This window comes from Radiomyces spectabilis (genome assembly GCF_025331425.1).
Source record: "Radiomyces spectabilis strain NRRL 2753 chromosome Unknown BYT42scaffold_6, whole genome shotgun sequence".
Classification (NCBI taxonomy): domain Eukaryota; kingdom Fungi; phylum Mucoromycota; class Mucoromycetes; order Mucorales; family Radiomycetaceae; genus Radiomyces; species Radiomyces spectabilis.
In genome coordinates this window covers 966,563-978,673 of record NW_026251931.1, presented here as the reverse complement: position 1 = coordinate 978,673, position 12,111 = coordinate 966,563, and the positions used below count along the sequence as shown (strand labels likewise).

Genomic DNA, 12,111 nt, shown 5'->3' with positions numbered 1-12,111 from the left:
TTCGATGAGGGAAATCGGTGTGAGAACAGTGAAACGAACATTTATTGTTTTTAAGTTTTTGTAACCAGGTAAAAAAAAAAAAAAAACCACTTGATCCAACTTCTAGGAGGGTCTTGAAATGGATTCAGAGTGCTGATCCATGAAAAATACAAGAGAGCAATCACCTACAGGAGAATACAAAGAGAGACATCTAACGCATGTTAACTCGGCTCTTCTCGCTTTCGAGTCGAGCGTACAGCATGTACAATGCCATTTGGTTGCTTTCAGGTGTGCCTGTAATGGTGACAAGACGCTCGTTGTTGTCGCCCTGAGGATCGGCGATTTTGATATGACTGCCGCTCATTTGTCGAATTTCGTTGATCTTGCTACCTCGTTTGCCAATAATACAACCAACCTAAACAGTGAAGCAGAAAATAAGATAAAACGGAATTTAAGTGTCAGCGAAATGGATGTAAAGGATAGCAAGACAACGAAAAGCTTACCATTTCGTTGGGGATAAAAATTTGTTGGGCATGACTACCGACCACGCCGCTCATGCCGCCCATACCGTAACCAGCTTGTCGAGGATTGACTGGCATGCCACCGTAACCTGCTGCACCTTGTTGGGGGTAGTAGAACTGTGCCGCGGCCCCATTCATCGGCATGGCGCCCATTCCCATCATACCATAACCCATGGCGGACGCGGCAGCACGTCCCATGGGATGAAATCCTCGTGTCGGCATGGCTTGAGACTGCGGAGCGTAAGGAACATGGTGTGGGGGTAAACGAGTATCGTTGTGTTCCAGCAATACTTCGCTAATCTTCTTCACAGCTACTTGAATACCTTCAGGGGAACCGGTTAAATAGATAAGTCGCTCAGTGGAAATCGGTAATGCCTCTTCGGAAGCTTTAGCATTGACACCGCTTTGTTCTTTGATGGCTCTGATCATGCTTCCCCCTCGTCCAATGAGGGTTCCCATACGGCTGTCAGGAATGATCAACCGAATGGTCACCTTTTCGGGTTCGGAGTCTCCCGCCTCATTAAGTGGTGTCTCTGACAAGATCTTTTGACCCACCAAAGCATATGCCTGTACACAAAAAAGAGTAAGGCGTCATGCGCACTTGCATAAACATAACAGAGGATGACGACCCTCTCCCCCAAAAAAAGAAACGGAACTACATACCTTGGCAATAGCATCGGGACGACCAGTGACGGTCAGTATACGTTCTACGGCACCTTGGACGATATCGGAAATAGTGACCTTAGCTGTGGATCGTTCACGGATGTCACCGACATTTTTTCCTCCTCGTCCAATGATGATTCCCGCGTCCTTGGTGCTCACAAGTGAGCGAATGGCAATTTTGTTGGCATTATCGTCCACCAATTCGGCAGGAGCTGCCACTGTAACGGTAGCGGAAGCTGCTTTAGACGGTTGAGACTCGTCGTCTAGCACAATCTGTAATTCGTCTTCGACATCTGAATCCTGCAAACCGGCTGTACCATCGCCGCGTTTATATCGTGCATTTCGGTTATCTTCATCCGAACCATCGATGGTGGCACCAATGAAATGAGGTGCTTTGGTTTCCGGATCCGGCACCGCTTGTCGTTTAGGATGACGATCGTCTTGTGCATCTTCATAATCCGAATCCCAATCCTCCTCTTCGCGGCGAGGACGCTTGGAACGATCAATGGGAGAACCAATAATATCTGCGTCCGACATGTTAAATGATGTGTTCTATGTACGTTTGATGGATGTGGTTTGTCTAACGTCCAGCATGGGATGTGAGTGTTAAAGTGATACATTTAATCTTTTGATGATCATTGATGGGTTCGGGACGGGTTTACCTGTTTTGTAATGTCCGCGTTGGCTATCTTCTTAACAGCTGAATAAATATGGGGAAAGACAAGAAAATGAAATGCAAATTCAAATCAAGGAAACATTGGTCAATGGTAAGGCAAAAAAGGCAAAACGGGTATTGCAAAGATAAGAAAATACGGAAATCAATGGTAGATTACGTACAAGTTATTTTGGTGATGGATGAATGAGTACGGATTTGAGTGGTGGGTGCAGGTAGATAAGCAAGCGTACTGTGAGAAAGCTTCTGATGCGGGTACGGGAATGTGATGTGGGATGAAAGGGAAAGGCGATGTGATGATTTCTGTGAGAGTAAAAGGGTTTAGAGAAATGGCTCACGTCATGAGGAGAAAAGGTTTAGTAAAAACAGAAAAGAAACAAAAGAAAATAAAAGCTGTCATTCCATCATGTATTAGCTATACAGCCACAAGAAATCATTCAAAGCCTCTGAATCAGAAGCTTCTAATCCGATGCTGACAATGGGAAATAACATGAAAGGAAGCAGATTTCTTCAAAAGATAAACAAACGCACAAACAAAAAAAAGAAGTGAAATAAAGACAGGAAAAGGAGAGTATACCAGTAGAGTATTGCGAAAAGGTTACGTGGATGACTTGAGTATGGAAAGAAGCTAAATATAAAAAGGTTATGTGGAAGAACCTGGAGTGGGATCATCTCCCTTCATCCTTCGCTCCAAGTTTTTCGATGGTCCGTCGGAGAGTAAATGTATCACGCGCATTCAAATCGAGTGCTAAAACTAAGCCACTAGCACAATCCGACGAAACATCTGTTATTCCCTCCGTAGAAACTCTGCAACAGCAAACTCTCATGAGTTGGATAAATAGCCTTGAAGATATGTTCGTCTTTGAGCTAATGTCAGGAAATCATACGGACGACATAATCATACGAAAAAGACTACTGCCATTAAGTTGTTTTATACGGTCAAAATATGTGATATCGAAATATAAAGTCAAGGTGTAGATAATCTAATGTTTTGAGAACCCATCAAGGCCGGCTTTTGATAATAAAAGGCACAGATTTACGTTTACATTGATTCTGCATAACGTCTTTTAATTATGGTTGATCGAAACAAGACAATAACAAAGCTTCATCAGCTTCTGGCATTTTTAATTTATAAAAAACACTCGGTGAGCACTCGGTGATGTTTTTGACATGTAAACTGGAAACAAGCTATATGCGTTACCGAATACAGCATTTGGTGTGAGCTAAAATTCTTATGCCTAATTCAACTTGACTTTTTGCAGAAAGTGGGATACATCGCCAGAGCAAATGTATGTAATGATTATTGGCTTCCGGTTTTTTAGGCGATACGTTCCTTACAGTAGGGGTCCGACCGAAGCCACGCATGTTTTCTTATCTGATCGAGCGTCAATCTTCTGATAGGATTTTTCCTGAGCATACCATCCAGGAGATCAGAACAAGCGTCGGAGATGGGGGCCGCCGAGATTTTAGGACGCGCACTCAGGACTTGGTTTGAATCTCGATAAGGTATCTGACCCTCAAGCATTGTATGTAGAAGGACGCCCAATGACCACACTTCGGCTGGTTCCGGTTCATAGATAGCGCCACGTAGAATTTCCGGAGCGGCAAAGGTCACCGTGCCATGAAAATGATGGAGCCAGCATTTGCGTTGTGATTTTAAAGGTACACGGATAGCTGACCCGAAATCGATCAATTTGACATTGAATGATTCGTCAATGACAATGTTTTCGTCCTTGATATCCCGATGGTAAAACCCGTGTTGTCGAAGATGGTAAACGCATTGAATCAATTGAATAAATATATGCTTTGCTATCGCTTCGTCGAATCGCCCGTGTAGCTCGATACATTCGAATAGATCAGATGATTTCCGCCTGACCGGAAGGGACTCCACTTTTGCACTTTGAGCACCAGTCTCGATGGGCAGAAGTAATGATTTATCAGGAATATGGCCGGAATCGTGCCATGAGGTTCCATGCAGTTCCATGACAAGATAAAAATAATGCGCATCCTCAAAGAAATCGATGTAACCGACCATATGCGGATGCTTTATCCGTCGCAAGATGAAGATTTCCATCGGGATCGGGCCTAGTTCGGCATCTCGTACCCATGCATTCAATGGGATCTTGACTTTTCTGATAAACTTCACAGCCACTGGCTGCCCTGTCACGCGGTGCACTGCTGATATCACGAATCCGTAGCCTCCTTTGCCGATCTCCTCTCCTGGATTATACGTTTGAAGGAATTGAGAATCAAGTGTATCGAACTGCAATGATTGATTCGTTGGTCCTATATAGCGGGGACTGTTGCATGCCGCATCTTTCTTGCCGTGCGTGTGTAATTGCAAGCTGGGAGCGACATCGGTTGACTGCTTGTCTGATAATGTAGCGGTTAAAATATCCGAGAATTCGTTTGTTGTCGTCTTGACAAGGACCGTGCGTACATTGGGCTTGACGGGTTTCCGGGATCTTTTTGTTTTGCTTGAGCCATGGTGAATCGAAGACCGGCTCGTTGCCGACTCCATTATTCTCGTGCCAGACATTAAGTGGTTGGCAAAAGAACGGAGTGGGTAAAAAGAGGCCATATCATACAATTGGCACTGGAAATAAAAAAAGAAGCAAACTAAAGAAGAAGAATGCATTAAAACCAAGCTATGGCGCTATTTTATAGAATGGCATTTTTTTCATACGACTGCCCAGGTTAGCTAAGTGCGTTGCGAAATTTCCCATGTGGTCCAAATTATCTTGCTTGTTATTTTTGTTACTAGTGCACGACACACACACCCTCGACAGGTACAGTCATCTTACATCACACACGCGACAACTGATGACAGGATACGTTGATTGAATTTTATTGTACGGATTACTGACCATTTTGTTTCTCCGAGATATACTGATGATACTATTTTGGTTCTTTTTAGATTCCCTTTCACAACAACAACAATTTGCTTTTTCCTTCCTTTTTGTCGTGCTGTCAGGCCCATTATTGCGGATAAGGATAATTGGCTTCGGGCCGTGGTGGCATAACGAAACCACCTGTAGTTGGCGCATTACCGGATGCCGGGGGTGGAGGTGGAAGAGATGAGTATGTCGATGAGGATAAAGGAGGTTTTTGTTGCACATGCAAATGATAGCCGGCTTGACCAAAGAGAAGCTTTGGTACGTCCACGAGGTAGCCCATGGTGCCTTTCTTTCCCACTTCCTTTTCCGCTTGGATCCAAAAGTTCATCTTGCCAGTTTCCTCATCCAGATAGCCTGCGCAATAGTTGCGCATACCCATAAGTTTCTTATTTTGTCTCTATCACCGCGTCATTCAGGAAGATATAAATTTAGATCAATCAGTGAAGATAATATCCAGGGTCATGCTTCGACTTACGGTGTTGCCATTAGGAGATCGTTTGAACAAATTATACATGCGCTCTTCTGTGTTGCCGTTGAAGGTGACAAAGGACGAATTCTGATTCAAAATAGTAAGAAGGGCTTGAGGCGGTGGTCTACACACGAATTGATTAGCCGGGAACAGGGTGGTTGACCGACCGACAGAAATAGCCACTTACACATTCACAATGGCACTAGAAATGATTTGAACCATCAGGAAGGGATCGCCTTCTTCCTTATCTTTCATGTCCTTTGAGTATAGTTTGCCTGCACCACAACAATGCACCTGATAACAGACTTGCATCAGCTAAAGGTGCTCTATTCGATAATGACCACGCCCTTCACTTACATCGCCTCCTAAGAATGACACACGGATAGATCTGTCACGTGCATATTGCTGCAATCGCTCGATGAAGTTCTTGCGCTCCACCTCGTGGTTTCCTGCGGTCCAATCTAAACAGAGAGAAAAAAAAAATCGCAAATGAATGACTCGTCATTTTTAAATACATCACATCAGTATTTCTTGGGGGGTGATGACATACGATCGTTCATATCATCCAACAATTCTGGATCACCGTTCCATTTGTTCAATTGGCCACTAATCACTTCACCCAAGGCTCCTGTCTTGCCTACCAATGTGGCCAGATTGAAACCGGCAGCACCATCCATGGCCTTTTCGAAAAGAGTCAAACGAGGATAAATCAACGGCACACCCGTCGCTATCAGTAAATGTTTCACTGTGGGAGGCATTTGATTATACAGGGCTTCAAAAACACCATCATACGTTTTTGGTCGACACACATCAAATTTGGTGCGTTCACCGCGACAATCCAACTGAACCAAACCAATGCTGGGACCCAAAGTCGTAACAATGCTATTGCAGGTCGGCAAGGTTCCGCGTAACATGCCATGACGAGGAGCTAGTTCAACCGTGGTATGTTGTTGGAACAGATAATAGAATCGACAAGCGTTGGCAAATAGTACTGTGAAAGACGGAGTCAACTGTCACTTGGTGCTATTCGAGGCCAAGAAAACATGATGTCATGTAGATAAAAAAAGGACATACCTTGGAACATGTCAGCTCTCTGCATTTCTGCAGGATAAGATCCATAACCGTCGATAATATCCTATTATAGTTGATTCTATCAGCCGGCTGAAGCAAGATGAGGTCATATAAACAATGTAGTTACATGATCGTCCCACATATTGACAGATGGAATGGAAGCAAACGCAAAGGCTACCACGGGGTTATCTTTGAAACTATGACAGAGAATGAGAAGCGCCATTGGCAAAGACGAAAGCGCTTTTTTTCACCCATCACTTTTTAACTTACCCAAAATTTTGCACGTAATTCCAGAAATAGAAATGTTCGAGGCCATCGCGCATGGTAGCAGGTAATTGCATTGCCATACGAATTTTTGGATCCTTTTCTTCCCGCCAGGGTTTCATAAAATCTTCCTTCATAAGCCGATCTTGATATAACTGATCCCCACCACCGATCATCACGTGAAAAGGCATCACTTCATGTCGGTCCAATACATCTTGCCAAAGTGGGGCGGTTTTCTCTCCGAATTTATCCTTGAGCTCCTGTGGGATGTCCGAGAACCCGTTGCATGAATAGAACATGAAACGCATGGATTCCTCCACAGTCGGAAGATGGAATGAATATTCCTTTTGCACACCGCTGCAAGAGTAAGTGGCCACCTGTGATTCGTTGATGAGAGGTAGACGCAACTCAAAACGCCAGAAACGGTACTGATGACGGAATGTATCCAATTCCTCACCACGACTTTGAATGGTCTGTGTTCTACCCGATGCGGATTGCAACTTGACTTGCATGGAGGGCGTGTGACGTTCGGTGGACACCACGAGACAAGATCCGCGCCATGTACGGGAACGATAGTCGATATCGATGTAACGCAAAAGTGGACCACATACTACTTCAACAGGTTCATTGTGGCGATGGAATGGTGAATGATTGCTGAAGGATGGAGCGTGGAAATGAGGAAAGTGGGGGTGATGATGCTGAGATTCGCTTAAATTCATTTGACCGAATTCGGCTGTAGGCACGCCACCGTAATTACCGGAAGGAGGTGGAGGCGGATATCCTTGAGCTCCTTGAGGATGTGGAGGCTGCGCGCCACTTTGCTGTGGTGGTTGATTAGGGTAAGGATACATTGCCGAATACCTGAGAAACCAGTAAAACCGTGTTAAAAAACAGTGTCCGAAAGAAAAAAAGCCCTCGTGGAGACACTTTCTGAGCCTGAAAGTTTCGGGGACACGAAATCTTTTTTTCTGCCTGCGGAAAACCGGATCATTGACCTTTGACCGTCATGTGCTTTAGGCAAATACCAGGTACACCTCAAACATTGGTGGATTGCCTTTTTCATGTCATTTATAACAAGTGGACACACTTACAAAAGGACCAAGCTGCCGTCATTTTATGCATATCGACGTATTCAAAGGATGTAGCGACAGCACTGCGTTCTCTGGCATGTTTTCGGAGGGCTCATGATTGCGCCTCTCCCCCCAAGGTCAGTTATAAGTGATGTAAAAAAAGGGAACTTGCCTATTTGTGAATTCTTTTTCCAAATTAACCATTTTCCGCGGTCAGCCAAGGCACACGGGTCGTACAAACCTCGAGCAAAATGATGTCGTAATTGCCAAAAAAGGGCTCTGCGAGTAGAAAAAGCCGAGAAAACCGCGCCACAACGGTTGTTTCCACTTGTGTCCTCAAGCAAATTGTGTCAATTGACCATGATAGGCTGAGTTTATGAGAGAAGTATCGTCACTATCGAGGAGTAAAGATTAGACAAGCTACCCATAAGATCGGTCGAATACCAAATATCAAAGATAATTTCCGCTGTACCTATTGAACAGATTAGATAGCTGGTAAAGAAACATGATACAAGTAGAATCTCCATAAGCTGGTTTGTTATTGAAATAAAGTTTCTGACCAAGGAACGTTAGAAAGATTTGCTCTGATACTTTCTTCGTTGCGTTTACACATTCATTTTTATTTTACTGATAGTTCTTCCTGCGCGGAATAAGGCCAATTTAAACTTTCGAACATCATATACTGTACTTCGGGGCCAGAGCAGCGGGTAGACAGCATGTCTAAATGAGTTACTCCTAGTTTAACATTATTTCGCGATCATAGCTCAAAGTTTGTTCCGAACTTAAGTGCGCCTTCAAGAGACTGCCCGATGGTTTGCTATTGCTTTCAACGCGCTTCAGTTTTCCCTTGCAAAGACCCCACAATATTACTTCAATTTTATGCCTCTGTTACGGGACAAATTTAATATCGGAAAGGTTTATCTCTTTTAAGTTGTCAGCAACATCACCACATCTCGATTTAGTGCGGAGAAGAAATGGCCTGCGACAATTCTTCGTACTTCCCTTTGGGTCATTCCGCCAAGACTTTGAGCGCTTCCTAACACCTTTTGCGTGTATCTTGAATATAAGATATGCTTATCGGTTATGAACCTAAGCCACATCAATGCCAAGGTGGCCTAAAACGGTAATCTAGATTGTGCAAGAGTTGTTCAACTTGACGAACAACATAATCTGGGTAACAATTCCACGCATCGAAAAGTATGTGCGTTTCAACGAGACATACAGATATAATCATTGAGTTTCGGAAAAGACATTGCAGAGTAAGTACAGAGAGGATGGAGATTTTGCTCCAGTGTTTTTTTTAGGTGTGTTCGATGGTATTTCGTTTCCTTATAGCAGACGTGATCCGATCTTTGCCTGCGCAAAATTAGGAATTAGGGAGGGTGGTTTGGTGTTTGATATCGAAAGATAAACTTCAAATGTTAACGTGGAGGCACATCAGCAAGCCACGCTGGCATGATCGTCCGTGGCACGATCGCTCCGCAACACGTTAGTCGATTTTGCCGATTTACCGTCTCACCACCCAAAGATTCGGGGCTTTGTTTGCATTTGTCCAACCAATACGTGAAGCCTATTCTGTACCTGTTTGGTCGGACAACAATATGAGGCAACTAAGTTATAAAGGATATTTTCTTCAACACCTATGGAATGTTTGGCACCGAGATTTATTGCTGTTATATATGATATATGATGGTAAGGATAAATAAAAAAGAGACTTGGTTTGGGCAAAGACGGATTACGTCTTCTCTTGAGTATAAAGCTATAGGGTTCCTAGGATATGTTACATCGACGAAAGCTTGAGCCCCTGGATGATTGATAATGTACAAAAAAGTATTTGTAATTGTCACCCTGAGATAATCAAGCAAGGATTATCTATTGTGTGAAAAGTTGTGAGGAGAAGCTGCTGACGGCTATGGTACCGACATCATAGGGGGCTTTCGACGAAATTTTCATTAACCTGTAACACGGTTCCATTTAGAAAGCGATCTGTCGTCTAGATCGTTTTAATAAAGTGAAAAAAAAGCAGATAGGCAGAGTGATTCTAAGTGGATCATCCTTCCGTAAAGATAAGTCAGCGAGAATGTTAAACGTGTCGATTGTTTTAAAAATAACATCATAAGATAATGCCATTATCATGCAAATTCCAATATGGTCTGTGGTTCATGCTGTCACTTTCTGATTTGACGATGGGAAAAATCAAAACGGTCAATGGGGGGTGATCGTCCGGAGAAAAAGTGCGATTTGCACAAACGATAAAGCCGATAAAGCCCGCTTAGCGGCCATCTAAAAGTTCGACAGTTCATGTGTGAATTCCGCAGTGAAATAGATCACGAAAATCAGCCAAACCCTCATACATGGAGACTGCTTCGTATTGGTTTTGCAAAAAAAAAAAAGTCGTGTATTCAAGTGCATCGCTTGAACTTGAATTACTGCGCCTCCGGGCTTATTTTCGGTTCGCAGTACAACTGAATTATGTCGTAAGCATACCGTATCATTCAGCTGACTACTCAGAAAGAAACAAATGATGCACTACCACGTACCTTGAAAAAATAGCTAGATCAAGCTTGACCATCCAGCCGTTATACATTAAAAAAAGGCCGCCAAGCGAAAAGTAAAAAGGTGACGTTGCAAAACCGCGATCATATTTCATTGGTTGCTGCATCTAAATTATCGCGCTACGCCATGGCAGAGAGAAAAAATAATAACTTCGTCCGTCCCTGGGTGTGTCTGTCGTTCATCTTTTACTTCATCTTCCTCATACAACATGGGATTAAGCTTCTCCAAACTTTTTTCTGATCTCTTTGGCAAGAGAGAGATGCGTATTCTTATGGTCGGTCTTGATGCCGCCGGTAAGACTACCATCTTGTACAAATTGAAACTGGGTGAAATTGTCACCACCATTCCTACCATTGGTAAGTCATCAAGACAACAAGAAAAAACGCTTTGAGTGCACATCATCTTGGTACTATTGCAAAATATTCATATGGCTCTTTAGGTTTCAATGTCGAGACCGTTGAATACAAGAACATTTCCTTCACTGTCTGGGATGTCGGAGGTCAGGATAAGATTAGACCTTTGTGGAGACATTGTAAGTATACCGATATTCTCATTTTTCTCTCTCGTGGTTTGCCTTTGTTATGTTGTGGAAAATGCATTATTGACTTCTTTTTTGTCATTTTTTGATGGAAACGAATATCGTTTAGACTTCCAAAACACTCAGGGTATCATCTTTGTGGTGGATTCCAATGATCGTGACCGTGTTGCCGAGGCTCGTGACGAACTTCAACGTATGCTTAGCGAAGACGAACTTCGTGATGCTCTTTTGCTTGTGTTTGCCAACAAACAGGATCTTCCTAACGCTATGAACGCTGCTGAGATTACGGATAAGCTGGGTCTTCATTCGTTGCGCAACAGACACTGGTATATCCAAACCACCTGCGCAACAAGCGGTAAGTAATCTGACATGAAAAGAGCTGAGTGTGGTAAGAGCCGAGACTGACTTTCTTTTATTCTTTTATGATGCAAATAATGCATAGGCGATGGTTTGTACGAAGGATTGGAATGGTTATCCAGCAACTTGAAGAGAAGATCTTAAACGTGAATACGACAGAGTGTTCACTATCCTTTATATTTTGTTGTTGTTGTCGTTGTAATGGTTTGCTTAATCGTGCATTAGTAAAGGCTTGCACATCCCTTATACAATTTCCTTTTCTCTCTCTCTCTCTTTTTTTTGTACGTGCCGGGCGATAAATTATGGCAAATTTGATCATTCTGAGATCTGATCATACTCAATCCATAAGAGAAGGATGTTTCCTTCATTCACAACGGGCGACGGTATTCAGCAGACGTGCACATGAATCATGGATACTACGAACATGAGGTTATGTAGAAAAATGTTCTATTCTGTGGCAATTATCTACAGATAAAGCTCTTGTAACGGAATCCCATTTCATATGACTAAGTATTAAAATTTAGATAGTGTTGAACGGAAATCTGCTTATTGCGAACAGAGAAATAGCGGCATGATTTAGCCTATATCGTGGCCAAAAAGTCCATGGGATAAATTCGTGCCTATGGAGATTGGACACGTAAAATAACAAATCGCTTTGGTGAGGATTAGCTATTCGGCTGTCACTGCATATACGCGCACCTGCAAAGTAAAAAGTGCCTAAGTTGCCTGATACAAAATTCACATTACACGATTAACCCCCTGCCGCACGAAAACCGTTCGAACTAAAAATACCAAATACGAAATGGATTTCATTGGCACACGCACCACAGCGTCTTGCCTTTGTGTTCCAAAAAAAAAAATCGCGTGTTTACATTTGTTTTGAAGATCATTTATTGGATAAGATAAATGCTATACTAATCAGCAGCTGCCCTGGACAGAAACACTGTCAACAAGCCCATTTATTTAAGCATATGCTTAAAATATCAGTAACTTGTATACCCACTCGCAAAGAAATATAGAATATCCGTTTAGTTAATTGAGCCAAAAACGACG

General features: G+C 43.0%; 4 protein-coding genes across 4 annotated transcripts; 1 reads left to right on the top strand and 3 right to left on the bottom strand.

Moving 5' to 3' along the window:
* Window positions 1–127: 127 nt before the first annotated feature.
* On the bottom strand, window positions 128–1,881 carry BYT42DRAFT_325860 (uncharacterized protein). The gene is made up of 4 exons (XM_051563037.1): window positions 1,826–1,881; window positions 1,164–1,743; window positions 483–1,067; window positions 128–394 (listed from the first exon to the last, which is right to left on the bottom strand). The coding sequence occupies exons 2-4, from the start codon at window positions 1,698–1,700 to the stop codon at window positions 191–193; spliced, it is 1,326 nt and encodes a 441-aa protein (XP_051423757.1). The 5' UTR covers window positions 1,701–1,743; window positions 1,826–1,881; the 3' UTR covers window positions 128–190.
* A 1,019-nt stretch (window positions 1,882–2,900) lies between these two features.
* BYT42DRAFT_568690 (kinase-like domain-containing protein) lies at window positions 2,901–4,457 on the bottom strand. Its single transcript, XM_051568205.1, has one exon. It carries the CDS (start codon window positions 4,415–4,417, stop codon window positions 3,155–3,157), a length of 1,263 nt encoding a protein of 420 aa, XP_051423756.1. The 5' UTR covers window positions 4,418–4,457; the 3' UTR covers window positions 2,901–3,154.
* On the bottom strand, window positions 4,432–7,462 carry BYT42DRAFT_568689 (uncharacterized protein). The gene is made up of 10 exons (XM_051568204.1): window positions 6,544–7,462; window positions 6,401–6,470; window positions 6,277–6,337; window positions 5,753–6,193; window positions 5,560–5,663; window positions 5,390–5,496; window positions 5,209–5,326; window positions 4,641–5,130; window positions 4,523–4,580; window positions 4,432–4,455 (listed from the first exon to the last, which is right to left on the bottom strand). The coding sequence occupies exons 1-8, from the start codon at window positions 7,386–7,388 to the stop codon at window positions 4,816–4,818; spliced, it is 2,061 nt and encodes a 686-aa protein (XP_051423755.1). The 5' UTR covers window positions 7,389–7,462; the 3' UTR covers window positions 4,432–4,455; window positions 4,523–4,580; window positions 4,641–4,815.
* Window positions 7,463–10,323: 2,861 nt separating this feature from the next.
* On the top strand, window positions 10,324–11,511 carry BYT42DRAFT_568679 (ADP-ribosylation factor). The gene is made up of 4 exons (XM_051568203.1): window positions 10,324–10,519; window positions 10,603–10,695; window positions 10,811–11,056; window positions 11,144–11,511. The coding sequence occupies exons 1-4, from the start codon at window positions 10,372–10,374 to the stop codon at window positions 11,200–11,202; spliced, it is 546 nt and encodes a 181-aa protein (XP_051423754.1). The 5' UTR covers window positions 10,324–10,371; the 3' UTR covers window positions 11,203–11,511.
* Window positions 11,512–12,111: the final 600 nt, after the last annotated feature.